The sequence below is a fragment of the Mus caroli genome, unplaced genomic scaffold (assembly GCF_978045245.1).
Source record: "Mus caroli unplaced genomic scaffold, Mus_caroli_1 scaffold_11, whole genome shotgun sequence".
Classification (NCBI taxonomy): Eukaryota; Metazoa; Chordata; class Mammalia; order Rodentia; family Muridae; genus Mus; species Mus caroli.
Genome location: NW_028227266.1, coordinates 76,996,114 through 77,020,378, shown reverse-complemented (window position 1 = coordinate 77,020,378; position 24,265 = coordinate 76,996,114). Strand labels below are relative to the sequence as shown.

Genomic DNA, 24,265 nt, shown 5'->3' with positions numbered 1-24,265 from the left:
GCTCCGGGACTCCGCCGAACTTAGTCTGTACAGGTCAGAGTGAGGACCACAGAGGCAGACAGCTTCTGGGACAGGCAGGAGCCACAGAGCCGCTGAGGCAGCACCCTTTTGGGGCCGCAGACATCCGGCACCCTCCCAGCCTGAGGACAGTGACCTGCCCTGCAGGGAGCGCCATCTTGGCTCCGGGACTCCGCCGAACTTAGTCTGTACAGGTAAGACTGAGGACCACAGAGGCAGACAGCTTCTGGGACAGGCAGGAGCCACAGAGCCGCTGAGGCAGCACCCTTTTGGGGCCGCAGACATCCGGCACCCTCCCAGCCTGAGGACAGTGACCTGCCCTGCAGGGAGCGCCATCTTGGCTCCGGGACTCCGCCGAACTTAGTCTGTACAGGTCAGAGTGAGGACCACAGAGGCAGACAGCTTCTGGGACAGGCGGGAGCCACAGAGCCGCTGAGGCAGCACCCTTTTGGGGCCGCAGACATCCGGCACCCTCCCAGCCGGAGGACAGTGACCTGCCCTGCAGGGAGCGCCATCTTGGCTCCGGGACTCCGCCGAACTTAGTCTGTACAGGTAAGACTGAGGACCACAGAGGCAGACAGCTTCTGGGACAGGCGGGAGCCACAGAGCCGCTGAGGCAGCACCCTTTTGGGGCCGCAGACATCCGGCACCCTCCCAGCCGGAGGACAGTGACCTGCCCTGCAGGGAGCGCCATCTTGGCTCCGGGACTCCGCCGAACTTAGTCTGTACAGGTAAGACTGAGGACCACAGAGGCAGACAGCTTCTGGGACAGGCGGGAGCCACAGAGCCGCTGAGGCAGCACCCTTTTGGGGCCGCAGACATCCGGCACCCTCCCAGCCGGAGGACAGTGACCTGCCCTGCAGGGAGCGCCATCTTGGCTCCGGGACTCCGCCGAACTTAGTCTGTACAGGTAAGACTGAGGACCACAGAGGCAGACAGCTTCTGGGACAGGCGGGAGCCACAGAGCTGCTGAGGCAGCACCCTTTTGGGGCCACAGACATCCGGCACCCTCCTAGCTGGAAGACAGTGGTCTGCCCTGCACAGGAGCCCTCTGCCTCAGGAGCAGGGAGCACATCTTGGATCCAGGACTCCACTGAACTTAGGAACTTAGTCTGCACAGCTGAGAGTGTGCACCACAGAAGCCTACAGCTTCTGTGACCTGCCAAAGCAACACAGCATCTGGGAAAGGTCCTGTTTTCCGCCTTCTTCTTCGGCCAAGAGGAGGTCCAAACGCCAGATATCTGTACACCTTCCCTTTAAGAGGAAAGCTTGTCAGCAGGGAGTGCTCTAACCACTGAAAATCAGAGGAGAGAGCCTGTCTCCCAGCTCTGCTGACAGAGGATACTCAGAATCACCAGAAGAACAACCTCTGAACAGAGACAACTATAACAACTCCAGAGATTACCAGATGGCGAGAGGTAAAGGTAAGAATCTTACTAACAGAAACCAAGACCACTCACCATCATCAGGACCCAGCACTCCCACTTCGCCCAGTCCAGGGCACCCCAACACACCTGAAAAACTAGACCTGGATTTAAAAGCATATCTCATGATGATGGTAGAGGACATCAAGAAGGACTTTAAAGAACTACAGGAGAACATGGCTAAAGAGTTACAAGTCCTTAAAGAAAAACAGGAAAACACAACCAAACTGGTAGAAGTCCTTAAAGAGAAACAGGAAAACACATCCAATCAGATGATGGAAATGAACAAAACCATACTAGACCTAAAAAGGGAAGTAGACACAATAAAGAAAACCCAAAATGAGGCAACACTGGAGATAGAAACCCTAGGAAAGAAATCTGGAACCATAGATACCAGCATCAGCAACAGAATACAAGAGATGGAAGAGAGAATCTCAGGCGCAGAAGATTCCATAGAGAACATCGGCACAACAATCAAGGAAAATGTAAAATGCAAAAAGATCCTAACTCAAAACATCCAAGAAATACAGGACACAATGAGAAGACCAAACCTACGGATAATAGGAGTGGATGAGAATGAAGATTTTCAACTCAAAGGACCAGCAAACATCTTCAACAAAATTATAGAAGAAAACTTCCCAAATCTAAAGAAAGAGATGCCCATGAACATACAAGAAGCCTACAGAACTCCAAATAGACTGGACCAGAAAAGAAATACCTCCCGACACATAATAATCAGAACAACAAATGCTCTAAATAAAGATAGAATACTAAAAGCAGTAAGAGAAAAAGGCCAAGTAACATATAAAGGCAAGCCTATCAGAATTACACCAGATTTTTCACCAGAGACTATGAAAGCCAGAAGATCCTGGACGGATATTATACAGACACTAAAAGAACACAAATTCCAGCCCAAGCTACTATACCCAGCCAAACTCTCAATTAACATAGATGGAGAAACCAAAGTATTCCACGACAAAACCAAATTCACACATTATCTCTCCACGAATCCAGCCCTTCAAAGGATAATAACAGAAAAAAACCAATACAAGGACAGGAACCACACCCTAGAAACAACAAGAAGGTAATCCCTCAACAAACCTAAAAGAAGACAGCCACAAGAACAGAATGCCAACTTTAACAACAAAAATAACAGGAAACAACAATTACTTTTCCTTAATATCTCTTAATATCAATGGACTCAACTCCCCGATAAAAAGACATAGACTAACAAACTGGCTACACAAACAAGACCCAACATTTTGCTGCTTACAGGAAACTCATCTCAGAGAAAAAGATAGACACTACCTCAGAATGAAAGGCTGGAAAACAATTTTCCAAGCAAATGGTCTGAAGAAACAAGCTGGAGTAGCCATTCTAATATCTGATAAGATTGACTTCCAACCCAAAGTCATTAAAAAAGACAGGGAGGGACACTTCATACTCATCAAAGGTAAAATCCTCCAAGAGGAACTATCAATCCTGAATATCTATGCTCCAAATACAAAGGCAGCCACATTCATTAAAGAAACTTTAGTAAATCTCAAAGCACACATTGCACCTCATACAATAATAGTGGGAGACTTCAACACACCACTTTCACCAATGGACAGATCATGGAAACAGAAACTAAATAGGGACACAGAGAAACTAAGAGAAATTATGAATCAAATGGATCTGGCAGATATCTACAGAACATTCTATCCTAAAACAAAAGGATATACCTTCTTCTCAGCACCTCATGGTACCTTCTCCAAAATTGACCACATAATTGGTCACAAAACAGGCCTCAACAGATACAAAAATATTGAAATTGTCCCATGCATCCTATCAGATCACCATGGCCAAGGCTGATCTTCCATAACAAAATAAATAATAGAAAGCCAACCTTCACGTGGAAACTGAACAACACTCTTCTCAATGATACCTTGGTCAAGGAAGGAATAAAGAAAGAAATTAAGGACTTTTTAGAGTTCAATGAAAATGAAGCCACAACATACCCAAACTTATGGGACGCAATGAAAGCATTTCTAAGAGGAAAACTCATAGCTCTGAGTGCCTCCAAAAGGAAACTAGAGAGAGCACACATTAGCAGCTTGACAACACACCTAAAAGCACTAGAACAAAAGGAAGCAAATTCACCCAAGAGGAGTAGATGGCAGGAAATAATCAAACTCAGGGGCGAAATCAACCAAGTGGAAACAAGAAAAACTATTCAAAGAATCAACCAATCAAGGAGCTGGTTCTTTGAGAAAATCAACAAGATAGATAAACCCTTAGCCAGACTCACTAGAGGGCACAGGGAAAGCATCCTAATTAACAAAATCAGAAATGAAAAAGGAGACATAACAACAGATCCTGAAGACATCCAAAACACCATCAGATCCTTCTACCAAAGGCTATACTCAACAAAACTGGAGAACCTGGATGAAATGGAGAAGTTCCTAGACAGATACCAGGTACCAAAGTTGAATCAAGATCAGGTTAATGATCTAAACAGCCCTATATCCCCCAAAGAAATAGAAGCAGTCATTAATAGTCTCCCAACTAAAAAAAGCCCAGGACCAGATGGGTTTAGTGCAGAGTTCTATCAGACCTTCAAAGAAGATCTAATCCCAGTTCTTCACAAACTATTCCACAAAATAGAAACAGAACGTACTCTACCCAACTCATTCTATGAAGCCACAACTACTCTGATACCTAAACCACAAAAAGACCCAACAAAGATAGAAAACTTCAGACCAATATCCCTTATGAATATTGATGCAAAAATCCTCAATAAAGTTCTTGCTAACCGAATCCAAGAACACATCAAAACAATCATCCATCCTGACCAAGTAGGTTTCATCCCAGGGATGCAGGGATGGTTCAATATACGGAAATCCATCAACGTAATCCAGTATATAAACAAACTCAAAGACAAAAACCACATGGTCATCTCGTTAGATGCGGAAAAAGCATTTGACAAGATCCAACACCCATTCATGATAAAAGTCTTGGAAAGATCAGGAATTCAAGGCCCATACCTAAACATGATAAAAGCAATCTACAGCAAACCAGTAGCCAACATCAAAGTAAATGGTGAGAAGCTTGAAGCAATCCCTCTAAAATCAGGGACTAGACAAGGCTGTCCACTTTCTCCATACCTATTCAACATTGTACTTGAAGTCCTAGCCAGAGCAATTCGACAACAAAAGGAGATCAAAGGGATACAAATTGGAAAAGATGAAGTCAAAATATCACTTTTTGCAGATGATATGATAGTATATCTAAGTGACCCTAAAAATTCCACCAAAGAACTCCTAAGCCTGATAAACAGCTTCTGTGAAGTAGCTGGATATAAAATTAACTCAAACGAATCAATGGCCTTTCTCTACACAAAGAATAAACAGGCTGAGAAAGAAATTAGGGAAACAACACCCTTCTCAATAGTCACAAATAATATAAAATATCTTGGCGTGACTCTAACTAAGGAAGTGAAAGATCTGTATAATAAAAACTTCAAGTCTCTGAAGAAAGAAATTATAGAAGATCTCAGAAGATGGAAAGATCTCCCATGCTCATGGATTGGCAGGATCAACATTGTAAAAATGGCTATCTTGCCAAAAGCAATCTACAGATTCAATGCAATCCCCATCAAAATTCCAAATCAATTCTTCAACGAATTAGAAAGTGCAATCTGCAAATTCATCTGGAATAACAAAAAACCTAGGATAGCAAAAACTCTTCTCAAGGATAAAAGAACCTCTGGTGGAATCACCATGCCTGACCTAAAGCTCTACTACAGAGCAATTGTGATAAAAACTGCATGGTACTGGTATAGTGACAGACAAATAGACCAATGGAATAGAATTGAAGACCCAGAAATGAACCCACACACCTATGGTCACTTGATCTTCGACAAGGGAGCTAAAAACATCCAGTGGAAGAAAGACAGCATTTTCAACAAATGGTGCTGGCACAACTGGTTGTTAACATGTAGAAGAATGCGAATCGATCCATTCCTATCTCCTTGTACTAAGGTCAAGTCTAAGTGGATCAAGGAACTTCACATAAAACCAGAGACACTGAAACTTATAGAGGAGAAAGTGGGGAAAAGCCTTGAAGATATGGGCACAGGGGAAAAATTCCTGAATAGAACAGTAATGGCTTGTGCTGTAAGATCGAGAATTGACAAGTGGGACCTCATGAAACTGCAAAGCTTCTGCAAGGCTAAAGACACCATCAATAAGACAAAAAAACCACCAACAGATTGGGAAAGGATCTTCACCTATCCTAAATCAGATAAGGGACTAATATCCAATATATATAAAGAACTCAAGAAGGTGGACTCCAGAAAGTCAAATAACCCCATTAAAAAATGGGGCTCAGAACTGAACAAAGAATTCTCACCTGAGGAATACCGAATGGCAGAGAAGCACCTGAAAAAATGTTCAACATCCTTAATCATCAGGGAAATGCAAATCAAAACAACCCTGAGATTCCACCTCACACCAGTCAGAATGGCTAAGATCAAAAATTCAGGTGACAGCAGATGCTGGCAAGGATGTGGAGAAAGAGGAACACTCCTCCATTGTTGGTGGGATTGCAAGCTTGTACAACCACTCTGGAAATCAGTCTGGCGGTTCCTCAGAAAATTGGACATAGTACTACCGGAGGATCCAGCAATACCTCTCCTGGGCATATATCCAGAAGATGTCCCAACCGGTAAAAAGGACACATGCTCCACTATGTTCATAGCAGCCCTATTTATAATAGCCAGAAGCTGGAAAGAACCCAGATGTCCCTCAACAGAGGAATGGATACAGAAATTATGGTACATTTACACAATGGAGTACTACTCAGCTATTAAAAAGAATGAATTTATGAAATTCCTAGCCAAATGGATGGACCTGGAGGGCATCATCTTGAGTGAAGTAACACAATCACAAAAGAACTCACACAATATGTATTCACTGATAAGTGGATATTAGCCCAAAACTTAGGATACCCAAGATATGAGATACAATTTGATAAACGCATGAAACTCAAGAAGAATGAAGACCAAAGTGTGGACACTGTGCCCCTTCTTAGAATTGGGAACAAAACACCCAGGGAAGGAGTTACAGAGACAAAGTTCGTAGCTGTGACGAAAGAATGGACCATTTAGAGACTGCCGTATCCAGGGATCCATCCCATAAGCAGCTTCTAAACGCTGACACCATTGCATACACTAGCAAGATTTTGCTGAAAGGACCCAAATATAGCTGTCTCTTGTGAGACGATGCCGGGGCCTAGCAAACACAGGAGTGGATGTTCACAGTCAGCTATTGGATGTATCACAGGGCTCCCAATGGAGAAGCTAGAGAAAGTACCCAAGGAGCTAAAGGGATCTGCAACCCTATTGTTGGAACAACATGATGTACTAACCAGAACCCCGGAGCTCTTGTCTCTAGCTGCATATGTATCGAAAGATGGCCTAGTCGGCCATCACTGGAAAGAGAGGCCCATTGGACTTGCAAACTTTATATGCCCCAATATAGGGGAATGCCAGGGCCAAAAGAATGGGAATGGGTAGGTAGGGAAGTGGGGGGGCGCTATGGGGGACTTTTGGGATAGCATTGGAAATGTAATTGAGGAAAATATGTAATAAAAATATTTAAAAATAAATAAATAAATAAATAACAAATAAATCTTTTTCTAAAAAGGAAAAGAAAAAGACATTAATGGTGGCACATGCCTTTAATCCCAGCACTTGGGAGGCAGAGGCAGGCTGATTTCTGAGTTCGAGGCCAGCCTGGTCTACAAAGTGAGTTCCAGGACAGCCATGGTTATACAAAGAAACCCTGTCTCGAAAAAACCAAAAAAAAAAAAAAAAAAAAAAAAAGACATTGAAACAATAAGACCCCCAAACTCTTTCTAAGGTCCTTCCATTGTGAACTTTCCATAGACTGACAGACTCCTACTTAAGGTCTGGTGGAACATCCAGTGTGGGCTTGGCTACACAGATAGCTCAAAACCTCCAGGCTAGTAACTATGTTCACCATCAGCCTTCTAGTTTGAACACAGGTTACACATCCCTCTTTGTGAAGGAACAGCCTTCCTGATTCCTTGTGCCTTCTGTGAACTCTAGGACCTCTCTGCCGCCCCCAGGTGGGGAAGCGGCTGAACTTCTGTGTAAGACATGGGCCCTGCTCTGAGCTGGAGGTTGATAACAATGTAAGTGGAACTCATCAGAATATACCAGGGCAAGGATGTTGAGCCCAGGCTAGACCTGAGGAAGAGGCACAGGGTATTAGAGAGTAGGATTAGGCATTCTCACTAGGCTAGACCTCAACATAAGATATGCAGGGTAGGCCTGTGTCCAGAAGTTTGATGTTGCACAGAAGGGACAAAGTCAGAGGATTCCACTGGGACAAGGACAGAATTTTGTTTTTCTGGCTTTAATTTTTTCCTTATCTTTCCTTGATTTGAGACAGGGCAAATCTATTTCTTCTGTAGCTCTGGTTGTTCAGAAACTCACTACGTAGATCAGGCTAGCCTAAATTCACAGAGCTCCATGTAGCTCTCTCTCCCAAGTATTGGAATTAATAGCATGTGCCCATATGTAGCTGCAGAGAGATCATTTCAAAGACATTTTCTATTATTGTTATTTTGCCTGAATGTATTTTTCCTGTATATTTTATTTTTTACATTAAATATTTAATTTTTTTTAACTTTGTATTAAGAGGTTTTGCCTAAGTGTGTGCGCGTGCGTGCGTGTGTATAATAGGTATCCAGTGACTGTAGAGGTCAGACAAGGACATTCGGTCCCACAAAGGTGCAGTAAGAGATAGGTGTGAGATATACAATCCTGTGGATGTAGGGAGCTAACCTGGGTCCTCTGCAAGAGCAACCAATGCTCTTTCCATCTGGGTCAGGCCTCCAGATCCTCCTTCCCTTTAAACATTTAACTTTGCTTCCTCATTTCCTCACTGTTTTTCCTCTTTTAAAGCTTCTTTTACCAGTTGCTAATGCCTGCTTCAGCCAACTTAGCCCTTTTTATCTTAAAGTTTTTCCCATTTTAATTTTTTTGCCATTTTCTTTTCATTTCCTCGTCTTGCAAATTAATTTTGATTTAAACTTTTTGGTTTATTTTACATTGATGTTTGTTACACCATATCTTTTCTGTGTGTGTGTATGTGTGTATGTGTGTGTATGTGTGTGTATGTGTGTGTGTGTGTGTATGTGTGTGTACATGTTTGTGTATGTGTGTGTATGTGTGTCTGTATGTGTGCATATGTATGTATGTGTGTGTATGTATGTATGTGTATGTGTATATGTGTGTATGTATGTGTATATGTGTATATATGTGTGTGTATGTGTGTGTTATTTTTTAATTTCTCCTCATGCCTTACAAGCTTTGTTTCCTGTGAAGTGATTCTTGTTTTCCTTCCTCTTTGTATGCGATGCGAGCAATCTGAGCTCATACTTAGAAATTATGAGGAGCATATACCATTTTTTCATTTTTTATTGTTGCACAATAGCCAGAATCAACAATTGTATTTTATAATTGCAAACCATTAGAGGCCAGTTTCTGTGGCTCCATCAATGCAGCCTCACTAAAACTTGAAAATCTTCCTTGCTTCTTCAATTTGTTTTGCATCCAAGGGAGGCTTTCTCTGGCTGCCAGGCTGTAGGAACTTCTTCACATTGGGGAGGCTGCTGATTCTGCTCTTGAAGGCCTGTGATCCAGAAACCACAAATTGACCATTAGTAGTAGGCACGTGCATGACCCAGGGATTTGAGCCCCTTCCAGAACACCATCAACTGCATCCTTGCAACAGCTCCAGTGTAGGCAGGAGAAGCATGGAAAACCATGAGTCAGAAGCAGGGCTCAGCATCATTTATCTTCAGAGCTCCTTTGACATCCAGTTACAATCTCCTTTAGACACGCCCTGTAGATCTGCCTCTGTGGCACTGTCTCTCATGTGTGAATGAGTGAGAAGGAAAGAAAAAGGAAGACATGAAAAACTGATGTGTAAGTGGAGACAGGAATGTCCAAGTCTAACCAGAAGCAACTCAGCCAGTTTTCACAATGGGAGACAGAGATGGGGTGATGGGATGGGCCTGGGGACAGCATGAGGGGGACTGGAGAAGAAAGCAGGCTACAGAGAGCAGGAGACAGAGCTGAGGGAAGGGGATCACATGACAGAGGCCTGCTCAGACACTGAGTGAGTAAAGGCAAGACACAAAAACACACGATTGTAGATAAAAGAGAGGCCAGAAGCATCCTGCCAGGAACAAGGTTCCAAAGAGAGAGCTTCAGGGTCATGCCAGATTTTCATTACAAAGGGCAACATATTCTTCCTGGGATACATCCTCAAATCTCCACATGTAAAAAGATTATTTTTAAGACTCAACCTGAGGGCCTAGTAGCTCAGTTGGGAGGCCCGAGTGTAGGACTTCAGCCCCCAGGCCCACCGTTGTATTGTCAGAGGAGACATGTTTATGGCAGCCTCTCTGAGGTGGTCTCACCTTCAGCAGAGGGAAAGGGGTCAGAAGGCTGGGATCAAACTCTTCCACATAGAGGAGAAGTTCCAGCAGGTGGATGTCCACCCTGGTCAGCCTGTTGCCTACAAGGTAGTCTTGTCCATGGCTCTTCAACACCTGCAAATGAAAGGAGACCGATTATGAACAAAGAGTTGGGCTGGGGCCCTCACTCTCCCCAAGACTCTCAAAGCTACCCTGACTCTACTCAGCTTCAATAAAAGATCCATTGAAAGGGTTTTACATTGTGCATATATACAGAGAAAATAATTATAATTACCCCATACAAAAACAAAACTAAGCATCAAGTGTCCATCAGAACATGGCTCACGGTGTACATGGAGGTCATGAATCTCACAGAGATGATTTCAGCTGTGGTGACTGGACAGTGTGTCCCATGAGACAGGCCCTTGACTGTCAGCCCCACAAGCTTCAGGGGACATGAGGACCTGATGGCACCTAAAGCCCTCCCTGCTTCCACAGAGCAGAGGTAGCAGTGAGCGAACCTTCAGTGATGAATGAAAAATAAGGTGATTCTTTATAAAATGGGTTTTCAAGTCAGGTTCTGTTGGAACTCCGACAAAGTCATGTGAGGAGATTTCTGAGTGCTTGTGGGAAACACTCTAAGAAACCAAGACAGGAGTCCTGTGACCTCAGTTCCTTCCAAACATGGAAGTAATCTTGGATTAAGCTTCTTTGCCCCTCCCAGCTGTAGTGAATGGGAGTGAGTTCAGCTCAGATTTTTCATTACAACTGGCTATTGTTATTTATTTATATGTCTATATGGAAAAACATGTTTTTGTCACTTGCAACTTGGCCAGCACATGCAGCTTGCTCTTGTGAGTGTACATTTTGCTCATGAGTCTGATGCTCTGAATAAAGTTGTCTATCGCATGAGACTTTAGTTCACCTCCTTCATGGACGCCATTCTCCCAGGTCCCACCTCCTCTAGAGCAGACAGCCAGGTCCCTCAGGAATTTGTAAGATGCCCTCCTCTAGGACCACAGTTTTAGCTCTTATCTTTAACTTGGCAGAAGTTTAACACCTTCTGAAGTGTTCTTGGTTTGCCTCCAAAGAGAAGCCCTGACCATGAGAGGTACTGCATGGGCATTGACCTCCCTTTGCTGAGGTGTCGTGGCTTTTCTCTTAAGATGAGACCCCAAGTCCTGCAGGTCAGTTTTCCTTAACATCTCTTCATCAGCCTCCTCCTTTCCACCTTCCTTCTATCTCCCTGTTCAGATATTTCCACTCCATCTTTGTCCTGCTATCATATCCTCCTGACGGGCAGCTGCCCTCAGGCCTCCCTGTGTAACTCAACAGAATGTTTTCCCATCTGTTGTTCACTGCAGTTCTCTGTGGAAGGGAAGCCCAGTGTGTTCTGTAGGACCCAGGCCCTTCTCTGGGGTGGCTCAGCCTTCTACAGGCCCAGTGCTGGTTGTGGCCATGAAGCCTGTTGAATGCTGGATGCTAGACTGGCATAAGCATCCATTGCTCCTTCCAGGCCATTTTTACACAGTGCCCTGTGGGGCAGGAGCTGCACAGCAGGCTCATGGAAGTGAAGGCCAGTGTAGCAGTAGCCTTTGTCTCCCAGCCTCTGCCTTTCTCTTGTCCCTGAAACTCAGTGTCCCCAGACTTCAAAGAGCCTACTTACCTTTTCAAAGGCAAGCAAGTAACGGTTTTTGGTTCTGTCTTTTGCCAAGGCAGTCTTGGCTTCTCTTTGGTCTGGGGGACATATTAACAGTTGCCCAATCATTTCATTCAGATCTAAAATACTTTCTGTATACATGTCAATCCTAAAAGACAAAAGTTTCCAAATTGTCAAGAATATCCTATCTTACATTTGAATGTGAAAAGCTGAGAAATTTACCGTGAACAGTGTTGGCAAAGCTATTTGTCTGTAGTGGGTCATTATCTCTTCCACTGGACAGATATATTAACTTCCCCCTTGGACCTCCTGCTGGTTCTGATACACTTTGAGAATTTGTACAAAATTCTTCTCTTATACATTATATCCAGACCACTGTTACCCCTCCTCTCTGCACTCCTCCCAGTGTTGTTTTGTTTTGTTTAAATTTTGTTACACAAATATGCCCTAACACAAGCACAAAAAATAATCAATCCCAGGCCCATCTAGAGATGCAGTCATAATTGATGGCATCTCACAAGATAACCATCAACTCTATAACAGGCTTGTTCTAGCCCTGTCTGTCTGTCTGTCTGTCTGTCTGTGTACCTATGTACCCACCTCTCCCTGACATTGTTTGTTCAACAAGCATGCTGAGATTCTCAGAACTAACAAGCTGCATTCCCTGTAAGCTCAACACAAGCGTCTCTGTTCATCTCCCATTGTGCTGCACAGCCTGGAGTCATTTTTGGTCAGTGTTAGAAGTTGTCCATCTATTTCTCAGGAAGCACATTTGTATGAACTCCACATGCTGCTGACAGATTCTAGGCTTGTTAACATTTGTCAAGACTTATCTTTGTCAATCTACAGAGCAAGTTTTTGAACAGCCAAGCTAGGCAGTGAAGTCGTTAGGAAACAGAAAGCTGGTGATGAGGTAATAGAACAAGGGGGCCAGGTTCCAGCCCCAGCAAACAGCAGAACTTTGGCAGCTTCGGCTATATGTATCTGGCTTTGTAGTCAAGAGGAAGAGACTACTTGACCAGTTGATGTTAGTTAGCTGCAGGTAATAAATTAGTGGTTATTAAGAAGAGACCAGCGGGGCTGGAGAGATTGCTCAGCGTTTAAGAGCACTTAAACTCTTAAACTTAAGCTCTTCCAAAGGTCCTGAGTTCAATTCCCAGCAACCACATGGTGGCTCACAACCATCCATAACGAGATCTGGCGCCCTCTTCTGGAGTGTCTGAAGAGAGCTACAGTGTACTTCCATATAATAAATAAAATAAATCTTAAACACACACACACGGGAGAGTGTTTTTTTTTTAAACTTTTACTTTCTTTTTTTTTTTGAGAGTGTTATTAAAAAAAGAAGAAGAAGAAGAGACCAGCATCACTGAGGTGAGAGCCTCTGGGAAGTGTTTTCTGACAGCACAAAGAAGCTGTGTTCTAGAGCTAGCAAGGGTTGTACCTCATGCTGCAGCTGAACTTCCTAATGTGTAAGAGTCACCCAGATGGTACTGGTTTTGAAGGCAGCTGAAGCTTGGCACTGTGAGAGGCCTTGGAAGGCCGCCGGTGAAGGTGGAGCCTAGCTATCAGTTGACAGCCCAGAACTGAAGGGGTCCTGGCACCTTCAAGACAGCCGACAAGAGACTACTGGTGAAGCCTAGTTACAGTGGAAGACTCCAGCATATTGGAGATGCCAGTACCATGGGTTGATCACCAAGAGCAGCAACAGTGGTGTCAACCAGAGCCTAGAGTGCTACAGAGGGCAGAGCTGGAGAAGTGACCCAAGCCCTTTGGAGGAGCCCAGAAGATCAAGTGTAGAACCCAGATTATGAAACACGAACATGTGAAGTTTAAGTTGCCTTAGAGACCCCAAGATATTTGCAATGCCAGAGCCATGGGATATCTGCTGAGGAAAGCTGCTAACAGGGAGTGGAAATAGCACAGGAGAAAGAAGTTTGTTGCTCAAACAAAGATGGAAAAGGAGTTGGAGATCTAAAGACCACATTGACATCAGCCTTGGAGATGCAGTGTTTCCTGTCTTCCTTGAGACTGCTATACACTATAGAAGTTAGACTAAATGTCCATTTTATTATGTTATGTGTAGGTTATGTTCCCCCAAAGACTCATGTGTTTATGGGGCCAGAGAGTAGAATGTGATGGTTTGTATATGCTTGGTCCACGGAGTGGCAATTAGGAAGTGTTGCCTTGGTTGGAGTAGGTGTGTCATGGGCTTTCATACTCTCTTTCTAGCTGCCTAGAAGCCAGTCTTTGACTAGCAGCCTTCAGATGAACATGTAGAATTCTCAGCTCCTCCTGCACCATCCCTGCCTGGATGCCTACATGTTCCTGCCTTGATGATAATGGACTAACCTCTGAAGCTATAAGCCAGCCCCAGTTAAATGTTATCCTTATAAAAGTTTTTGTTGTTTTCTTTTGTTTTTGTTGTTTTTGTTTTTGTACTCTGTAGCCCTGGCTGTACTGGAAATCACTCTAGAAATCAGGCTGGCCTTGAACTCATAGAGCTCTGCCTGCCTCTGCCTCCTGAGTGCTTGGCTTGGATTAAAGTGGGCACTCCACGGCCACGTGGCAATTTGTCTATTTCTTTATTCTGTCAGTCCAGAGCATATCACTAGACATATGTTTTCCCTTGTTCTAAACTGTATCTTATACAGTTCTTTTTTTAGGTGAGGCATCACATTTTCACACTATAGCATTTTTGGCTCCTTGAAAGATGGTATTCTGCGTTTCAGTATGTCCGTGGCAGTCTAACAACGTCAGCATACTGCAATGTTAGAAGAGGTTGATCCCCTTTCCCTCCACTTCCTTCTTATCCACTCTGAGTACAGAAACACTTCCCCTGAAATCAACCACAGAACATGTGGCCCTGGTGTCTGCTTCGTTTACAGAATACAATGCTTGCTCTTTATCCTTTCCTGCTTCCCTCACTGCACCATCTATTTTCATGGCTAAATTGGAACCTGGGCTCCTCCTTCATCTATTACTGAATGTCTTGACTGATTCTCCAGTAGAAAATTCCAAATAGTGCTGCTAGGAATATTTCTATGCATGCACTGTTAAAGCCAAGTCTATTTCCCATGGACATGTCTTCCCATTAGTGTTGCTGGCCAATAACACTTTTAGTTCTGGGAGCAACTGTGACACTCCCACATGTGGTTTATGAATGAAGGATTCTGTCACAGTAGAGTGGGTCCCAGTGTGGGTGCTGCCACCAGCCTGGCTGCTTTCATCCTGAGTTAAAGCTTCAGGTGACCCTGGTCCTCAGGAACCTTCCTCTCTAAGGCTCACTGAGTTGACCAATCCACAGAACTGGCTGGCATTCAGGTTCTTGCTCTGCAGTGTTCCTTCCTGGATGTAGGAAGCAGTTCCTTCTGCCCCTCCTTCCCTAGGACCCTCCTCTAATGTCCATTCCCATGTCCTTTGTCCTGAGCTGTTGCCTGAGGTGAGTCACTGAAGCTTGAGCACCTGAAGTCATGATTCCACCAAGCTCAGGAGCTGTGGCCCCTCATGGTTTGCAGCTGGGTACCTGTGCTGTGCTTTGAGCATCATCCCCTGCTGTAGTCTCACTCTCCTGATCCCACCCCATCTGCTCTTCCCTCCCCTGTACCAAATCTGCCATCCTTGGCCTAAGTATTTATACCCAGAACCACCATAGACACAAACCCTGCCACTCTCTTGCGCACTCAAGGAGGAACCCAGATCCTTCCCTTGTTTCCCACTGGGGAAAAAACAAGAAATACATACAGGGCTCTCTCCTTCATGTCCTTCCCATAGAGGTCATATTTGGTGGCGATGTAGTTGAGAATGGCTCTGGTCTGTGCCAGCTTCATCCCATCAATCTCCACCATGGGCACTTGGTCAAACATCAAATTCCCATCTGTGAAAGGATAAAGGGAAAAGGTCTGTCAAGTGTCCCAGACTCACTTCTTGGGAGCAGAAAAGTATTGAAGTGTCCCAACATGCAGAGGAAAGGTAAGAAGTGGCTGCCTGTCTTTCAAGTGGAATCTCCTTTATTTTAGTCCTTGTTTCCTCTCTGCCTCACCCATCTCATCCTCTTTGAGCATCTCTCATTCACCTTAATTTCCTATCCACATACATATTATATCTCTCATGCATGGTTTTATGTTCACATCCTTGGGTGAATTAAGGAGGTGAGGAGGGACAGCCAACGACCACCATGCAAACAGAGCTACGTAGAGAGTCTGAAAGTCTCATTATGTTCATTAGGGTGTTTCTTATATAATGAGGCTCCTTGTTATTCTCCAGCCTGTATCTGTCAGGGGATAGTAACTCATCAGGGGCTATAATAAAAATGCTTGAGAAAAAAACCCTCCCAGCTGTTTCTCTACCTATGATTTAATCTCTGATCACATGTTTGTGGTTGGTGGGCAGAGTGGGTAAAACACAGAATAAATAAGTGAACCTGAGTGACCTAGCTGATGGGGAAATAATGAGAAAACATTCACAAGTCACCAGACAAATCTTTGGAGACACTTGACCACGCCCCTATTCCCACTGTTCCAGCCCACTCAGGGAGCCCTACCACCTACATCAGACCACTCTGCCATTCCAACTACTCCTACCCACCACCCACCAACATCACCTTCAGACAGGCCTTACTGCGGCACCTCACTGATGTCACACAGATACTCTGTGTTACCTTTTTTGAGCTTTTCCAAATCTTCCGGACTCTGTATAAACTTCTCTTCAAACTGAAAGCAGGAAAATAAAAGCATGCTCATTAGCTCTTTCTGTGTTACTGTAGACCTTTGAACTTCAGTGGTCCCTGTTGGGTGCTTCATCTGCAGAACTGAAAACCTCCAGAAGATACAAAGGAGTCTATTCATGGCCACTTGGAAATTCAGAATAGATTGTTCAGCAGATGGGCATTGAGCACAACCAAGCTGCTCATTCTTGGCTCGTTCTTCCTCTAGAACTCATGATGGCCATGCTGAGGTCCTAAGAAGAGAGTGATCTCCTGGCAGACAAGCACTGGGACTTTGTTGAGGTTTTGGACTGTCAGGAAAGCCTGCTAATTCCACTGAGAACAGGATAGATCTTTCCAGATCTCCATCCTGGTGTATGGCATGGACAGATAACCACTTTGATTTTGTTTCTTTAGGATTTAGTTTTACTAATTTTAATTGTACATACATTCAAACATGTGTGTTTGTGTGTGTGTGTGTGTGTTTTGTATATATGAATGCATTCCTCTTGGAGGTCAAGATCATAGAGGCCAGGTGTAGAGATGCCCTTGGGCCTGGAGTAACAGGCAGTTTTTAGCTGTCTTATCTGGGTGCTGCAAACCACAGAAGATTGCCTGCATATTCAGTAAGAACTCTAAGCTTAAAGGTGTGGTGGTGCATGCCGTTAATCCTGGCACATGGGAGGCAGAGGCAGGGAGATTTCTGAGTTTGAGGCCAGCCTGTCTACAAAGTGAGTTCCAGGACAGCCAGGGCTATACAGAGAAACCCTGTCTCAAAAAACCAAAAAAAAAAAAAAAAAAAAAAAAGAACTCTAAACAGCTAAGCCACTACACCAGCTCCTTGGTAAAGTTACTTACATCTCAGGGCCATTGTTGTGTTTTTCATATATTCATGTGTTTTATGTATGAGTATAAAATGTTTTTGTGTGCACATACCCAGTGACAATCCACCATGACCATTTTATATGTTACTGGGACCTGAAGCCGAGTTTAATCTCCCGCCTTCTTAAGTAATCTAAACCACTCATTTTCCTTTCAATTGTAAAGAATTTTTTAGCTTTTCAAGGTTGAAAATCAGCTTCAAACTTGCCTAGTGAGATTTCTCATGGTTCCATAACCTGACAGGATAGGGTTCATAGGCAACGTAAATAGAAGCGTCAGCAACTTGTACAACCTTCAGAGAGGTACAGGGATCACACAGCAGTCATCACAGATGGGGCTGAATTGTGATGGGCTGGTGGGGGTGAGGTCGAAGGTGAGAGGGATGCCAATGGCCGGCCTGCAGGCACATGGCATCTGCAAGTTTTGAGCCAGGCTCTCTAACGGCCCCGCCCACTGCCTTCCCAGTGACTATGGGACTCAGAAGAGGAAGGCTCTGTGCAGATAGCCCCATCCAGCCTTCCTCTTGTGCTGAACTCAGCACCCCAGTGGCTTAGCACATATCCCTGAGCCACAACGCCGTCATATGGACTCTGAAGCCAATTATGTGTTTATTTAAAGCATTCACCCGGGGGACGGCTCTGAAGTGTCTCTGTCTTATGTTCTGCTTCATTCAGAAAGGATCCAGAGGAAGACCTTTAACTTTTAGGAATGCGATTCCACAGCTGAGGTAATCACGTGGCCATGACACTGCGGGAGGACACCAGCGGTCCACCTGGGATGCCACTTCATCCTTTAAGCCTCCCATTCTGCTGCTATCTGAGGACCTGATCTCCAGCTAGCAGTGTCCACCACTTCATCCCCAGGCATTCCTAACTCCCTATGTGACCAGGGAGATGATTTCCCCAGAGTTGCCGCTAGAGGGCAGCACTAAAGCCTACCGGCATTTTCTGCTCAAAAGCTTGAAAGGAAAGCATTTAGCTGCTGAATGCTGCTCTCCCCTCCTCACCTGGGCCACTCACACTGAAAAGCTGAAGCTCATAGACATAGAGGCTGCCTGAGGATGCGAGCTCTCTCTTATTCACCACTTATACCCTCCGGACAGCCCTTTGCCTGCCATTTGATAGGCATGGGAAACTGATTACTGAGTGTTGTTCCTTTTCAACAGGTCGTTTGTTACAACCTTTTGTGCCACGCCTCTCATTTGTGGTGGGGGTTTTAAATTTAACTCTAGAACCCAGCATGGTGGCACACGCCTTTAATCCCAGCACTTGGGAGGCAGAGGCAGGCAGATTTCTGAGTTCAAGGCCAGCCTGGTCTACAAAGTGAGTTCCAGGACAGCCAGGGCTACACAGAGAAACCCTGTCTTGAAAAGAAAAACAAAAAACAAACCTCTATTTAGTATTCTGGTATAGTTTATTCCTTTTAATGTTTTTATACTATATGTGGAAAGGTGTGTGTGTGTGTGTGTGTGTTTGTGTGTGTATGTGTGCACATGTCTGCTCAATTGCCCATGATGGTCAAAGGCATGGGAACCCTCTGGGGTTAGAGTGACAGGTATTTCTGAGCAGCCTGTACCCGTCCTCTGTAAGAACAGTGTGGGATTTTAACCACTAAGCCATCACTTCAGTCCCTGCCCCTTTAAACCATCTTTATCATAGAAACCTCAGGTTCTCTGCTGTAAAACTACAAGATATAAATATCTCCATCTGACAGTCTGCAGCTCCAATACCCCACCTGCAGGTCACCCTGCTCATCTCTGTGCCCATTTTCTCTGAGACTGACTGTAATGTCACACAGTCCTGTGCTGTCACAGGTCCACAGCACAAACATCTCACATCACATATATACTCCAAACATATGGAGTCGTTTTGAATGAACAGTGGCTTTCCTAAGGTCACAATATCATACCATAAATCAGTAATAATCAATTAGTGTTACCTAATAACCAGTATTCAAGTTTGTGTTTCCATGTTTCGTTATGTAATTTGATTAATCTCAAGTAAGCGATTAATTATTTGATTTTAAATGTGAATGACTTCTTCCTAGAAAGCACAGTAAAATTTCACTATGTCCAGTCGATCCATCCCCTTTTTAGTACTAGACTGTTAACCATTAAAGGCAAACTTCCTGAACTTCTCCTGGCATGGAGTCTCTCAGCTTAGAGAAGTATTTTAAACTGGATGTAAGGTCCAGCTGCAGAACCCTGCACAACCTACCTCCACCCCTGCTGCAGCCAGGAGCCACCTGATGCACTCCATTCTGCCCCGGGCATTGAAGTGGTGAAGCACAGGCTTCCCAGCCATAGCAGCTACTGTGGTTCACGGACTAGGAGTGAAAAGGCAGAGAGATCAGCCCAGAAGCCTGTGGAGTGGGATGTGTTTAGTAACACACACTGGAGAAGGGCAGTCTGCCTCCTCCATGGCTGGCTTGCAGGGAGCCGAGGGAGATGTATGGCTGGTTTTGTATGTCAACTTGACACAAGCTGGAGTTATCAGAGAAAGGGGCCTCCCTTGAGGAAATGCCTCCATGAGATCCAGCTGTGAGGCATTTTCTTAGTGATCAAGGTGGAAGGGCCCATTGTGAGCACTGCCCTTCCTGGGCTGGTAGTCCTGGGTTCTATAAGAAAGGCAGGCAGATTTCTGAGTTCAAGGACAGCCTGGTCTACAGAGTGAGTTCCAGGACAGCCAGGGCTACACAGAGAAACCCTGTCTTGAAACACCAAAAACAAACAAACAAAAAAAAAAAACAAAAAAACAAAAGAAAAAAACAAAACAAAAAGAAAGAAAGAAAGAAAAGAAAGAAAGCTGAGCATGCCTGGGGAAGCAAGCCCGTTATTAGCACCCCTCAAGGCCTCAGCATCACCTCCTGCTTCCTGACTTGTTTGAGTTCCAGTCCTTACTTTGGTGATGAACAGCAATGTGGAAGTGTAAGCTCAATCAATCCTTTCCTCCCCAACTTGCTTCTTGATTTGTGCAGGAATAGAAACCCTGACGAAGACAGGAGAGCTTTGTAACTTAATCTCTCACCCATTGGTAACCATCAACCAGCAGCTGCACCAAACCAGTCTCAGCTGCCCATAGGCCTTCACCTCAGGGACAGAAGCAGACTTGCCTGGAGCCTACAGTGACGAAAAAGCTGGGAGCCAGGCTGGAGGAGATGGCTCAGCGGTTAAGAGCACTGACTGCTCTTCCTGAGGTCCTGAGTTCAAATCCCAGCAACCACATGGTGGCTCACAACCATCCGTAATGACATCTGATGCTCTCTTGTCTGTGTCTGAGAACAGCGACAGTGTACTACTTATATATAATAAGTAAATAAATCTTTAAAGAAAAGAAAGAAACCAAACCAAACCTGGGAGCCTGTTGAGCCTTGGGATGCACAGCCATCCTGGAGGGAATGAGGCACAGACTCTCCCTGGTTCTTTGGCTCCTGGACCACTTGGTTCAGAAGCTTCTGTTGGCCTTATGTCACCCTGGCTGTGCCAATGCCCAATTCTCGCTGCAGGAGAAGGGTCATCTCCTGCTGCTGCTCTGCTTCCCACTGTGCAACTGGACCATGTTTCGAGGAGAGTAGCTGATGTGTCAGCCTCACATCCCAGGGGAAGTAACCGCCTTAGGTGTGCACCACGTCGAGGGCAGGTGCTCACTGAACCTCGGTGAATCACAAAGTTCCTTGGTGCAGTGCTGTCACTCTTGCAAGGAGATGGCATGATGTCATCCAGTCCCCTGAGAAGGAAACCCTGATGGATACACCTGAGTTTCTGCACAGTTGGCAGACATGCTGGGTCCCTGCTGCTCAGTGACTGTAAGTCAACATCACAGGCCAGGGGTAGAGTCTTTACCTTGTCACAGGATAGAAAATTTCAGGGTCTGTCTTTTTAAAAGGATTCTATTTTTTTTTTGGTTGTTTTGTTGTTGTTGTTTTTAAAAGAGTTGTGACTTAGCCAGGCAGTGGTGGTATATGCCTTTAATCCCAGCACTTGGGAGGCAGAGGCAGGTGGATTTCTGAGTTTGAGGCCAGCCTGGTCTACAGAGTGAGTTCCAGGATAGCTAGGGCTACACAGAGAAACCCTGTCTCAAGTAACAAAAAAAAAAAAAAAAAAAAAAAAAAGAGTTGTGACTTAAAACTACCTTTTGGTCACAACATTTAACATTTTTAGGCAATAAAGTATCTAAACTCTTTGAGATGCAAAAACAAGGAGTCAGAGGAAAAGTTCCACCAGGAGCCACCACGTGTCAGTGCCTGTCCCACCATCAGCTCCTCACCTGTAGCTAGGGAATGGTCAATGCACGCTGCACTGATGCCCAGGATCAGCACACGCTGTGCAGGCTCTGTCTGGTGACAGTTTTAGCCTGAGTGTATTTTTCCTCTCACTCTATTTATGTGCCAAAGCCTGTGTGGCTGGACTCTTTGTATATAAAGAGTTAATCTGTGCCAGTTCAGATAAACTTGTGATGTTCTCCCCTCCTTTTTATGCTCTCTTTCTGGTTTATATACAAATGTATATTTCTATTTTGAAGGAGTGCAGTAGGAGATTTATAATCGCCTGCACTGAGCAGTTTCCAAGGCCAGAGGATGATAAAGGCTAGAAGGGAACAGGATAATGACTTCGTTTGTGTTTGCTCTGCATGGGAGAGAACCCTATCCAGACACCAGACTTACAGACTCCTAACTGATCAGCAAGCTCTGCTCTTGGAATTCAACCTGAGCCCCATCATCTCCTCAGCCGTTAAAGCCCGTGCTGGAAGCCGGGCGTGGTGGCACCCACCTTTAATCCCAGTATTAGGGAGGCTGAGGCAGGTGAACTTCTGAGTTCGAGGCCAGCCTGGTCTACAGAGTGAGTTCCAGGACAGCCAGGGCAACAGAGAAACCCTGTCTCAAAAACAACAACAACAAAACAAACAAACAAACAAAAACAAACCAAAACAAACAAATGAACAAAAAAAGCCCTGGCTGGAGAGAGCAGCCTTCCAGACTGAGAAGTCCCTGACTTTCTGCTCACGTGGCCTCTGCCTCCTGGGCCAGCATCACCCAGCCTCAGCCCAGATGTCAGCCTTCCTACCCTCGGATTGCAGCTGCTCCTCATGGTCACCTAACAGCTGCCTGCAGCACATTATAAACCTCTGTTCTTTTTGTCTTTCTGGTTTTCTTTGTTTTTCCCCACGAGCACTAGTTTGCCCTGGACAGCTTCAGTCTGGGGGACATCCCAGGGACTCTCAGATGCTGAGGTTCTCAGGGAAGTCCTTTGCTCCATCCTCCCCACGCTGCAGTCATTGCACAGCATTGGTCAGGCTACTGCCTTGCAGCCTTCTTGGTGATGAGTGCCTTATACATGACATCCATGCTGAGCTGTGTGGCTCTCTCTAACCTCCCAGAGTTAGAGCTGCATGCTACCCAAGAGTCCTAGAGCCTTCTCCATGTTTGTGACTGTCTAGAACCGCAGCACAGGATTGGCCATGTAACTGCTAAGTGTCGGAGCTTGCATTCAACCTCATTCTACAGAAGGACTTTATTCCTGCTGTATCGTCTTACATACTCTTTAGTTTCCAAAGGGAATAAGTAGACGGCCTCTTTCCTGGTATAGGATGGAAACCCTGGTATAGGCAGGGTCCTCAGATGGTTCAAGATTCACACTTTATTTTTCCTACTTCCTTGCTCTGGGTCACCATTTAAAAATACAAATTGTGTTGGGTATTTAGATAATAAACTAGTAATAAAATAAGAAATGCTAAGTATGAAACCTGCTACTCTGTTCAACAGAATGATCAAGGCAATGGGAATCTGCATGACAGACATAAATGCCCTAGAAAACCGAGCTGGGAATGTGGTTTCAGAGGGGACCCGGGAGAGTCTGTGGTGAATTTCACTTCTTAAGTGAGAGGAATCTGCATTTTCTCTTTGGGTTTGGGGATGCAGAAGAACATTGCTGATCTTCATTTTGCCTGAGAGGCCAGGCCAGTCCCACTCCTCACTATCCTAAATCCCATGCCCTTAGATTCCCCTGCAAATCCATTAAACCCCACCCTTTGGCTCAGTGACACTGAAGGAGGGGCAGGAAGGAGGGGACACACAAAGAAGCAGAAGGGGAAAAAAGAGGAGCAGGAGAGGAGGAAGGAACAGAAGGAAAGAAGAAAGGACAGAAGAGGAGGACGGGAGACTGGAGGAGGGAAAGATGGAGGGAAAAGGGACGAGGAGGGAGGGAGAACTGAAAGAAGGAATAGAGGGGGAGCAATAGGTGGCTACTGGATGTTCAGTCTCAAAGCAATGCATATGAACCAGAACCAAATGCAGGTAAATCAATCGTAATGGACATTGAATATGAGCAAAGCCTATTATATACAGGGGTAAGAACTACCTAATAAATCCAGTTATTTTGGGCAATCAGTGCATGCTAACTAAATATAACACTGAAAAACTAGTTTGCTGTGCTGCAGACCTGAGAACAGGTTCCACGGGTTATAAGAGAGAATACTGACCTAGTGAGAGTCCTGGCTTCTTCTCCACTCAGCTCCCAGTCCAGCTCCAGAGGAGTGTGCACGCTACTTTAGTAAGGTGACAATTCTTACCCAGGGTGTGGGGACAAAGAGGGAACAGCCCCTCCCATAGACACACATAGAGTCCAAGATTCCAGAGTTTCATGATAGAGCTGAAAGGTGCCAAATCAGCGGGAGGGGCTGACAAGCCACCACCTTTCCCTGAAGATCTGGCTCCATTCATGAAGTTCTTGGTGTCATGCTTATGGGCCTCTAAGTCACCTCTCCTCCATGCTCCTGTGAGTAACCCGAAAGAGACATCTTGGCTAAGAAGGGAAGAAAGGAAGGAGGAAAAACTGCACTAGGAGAAGAAATAATACCACAGAGTCAACCTGGGAACCCTCTGCTATGTAACAATGTGACATTAAACTATTGGGTTTGAGGGATGGCTTGTTAAGGAGCCCTAAATTGCAGAATTAATGCACTGTCTCAAATTCAAGGCTAAGTTAGACACAACAGGTCACACTGCTCCCTGCTTGTTTTATCTGATGAAGCATGTTAATATTAAAATCCTGCAGTAGTATGATATCTATCCTAATCTTTGTCTTGT

At 44.9% G+C, this 24,265-nt stretch overlaps 1 protein-coding gene across 3 annotated transcripts; it reads right to left on the bottom strand.

Moving 5' to 3' along the window:
* Nucleotides 1–8,913: 8,913 nt before the first annotated feature.
* On the bottom strand, nucleotides 8,914–23,766 carry LOC110288966 (glutathione S-transferase A2). Of its 3 annotated transcripts, none has more exons than XM_085827773.1 (7): nucleotides 23,659–23,766; nucleotides 19,399–19,507; nucleotides 16,256–16,307; nucleotides 15,340–15,472; nucleotides 11,602–11,743; nucleotides 9,939–10,070; nucleotides 8,914–9,145 (listed from the first exon to the last, which is right to left on the bottom strand). In XM_085827773.1, the coding sequence occupies exons 2-7, from the start codon at nucleotides 19,483–19,485 to the stop codon at nucleotides 9,023–9,025; spliced, it is 669 nt and encodes a 222-aa protein (XP_085683899.1). In that variant the 5' UTR covers nucleotides 19,486–19,507; nucleotides 23,659–23,766; the 3' UTR covers nucleotides 8,914–9,022. The 3 variants fall into 3 exon arrangements, with proteins under 3 accessions (XP_085683899.1, XP_021010850.2, XP_085683900.1); XM_021155191.3 differs by lacking the exon at nucleotides 23,659–23,766 and adding an exon at nucleotides 20,082–20,178; XM_085827774.1 differs by lacking the exon at nucleotides 23,659–23,766 and adding an exon at nucleotides 20,045–20,064.
* Nucleotides 23,767–24,265: the final 499 nt, after the last annotated feature.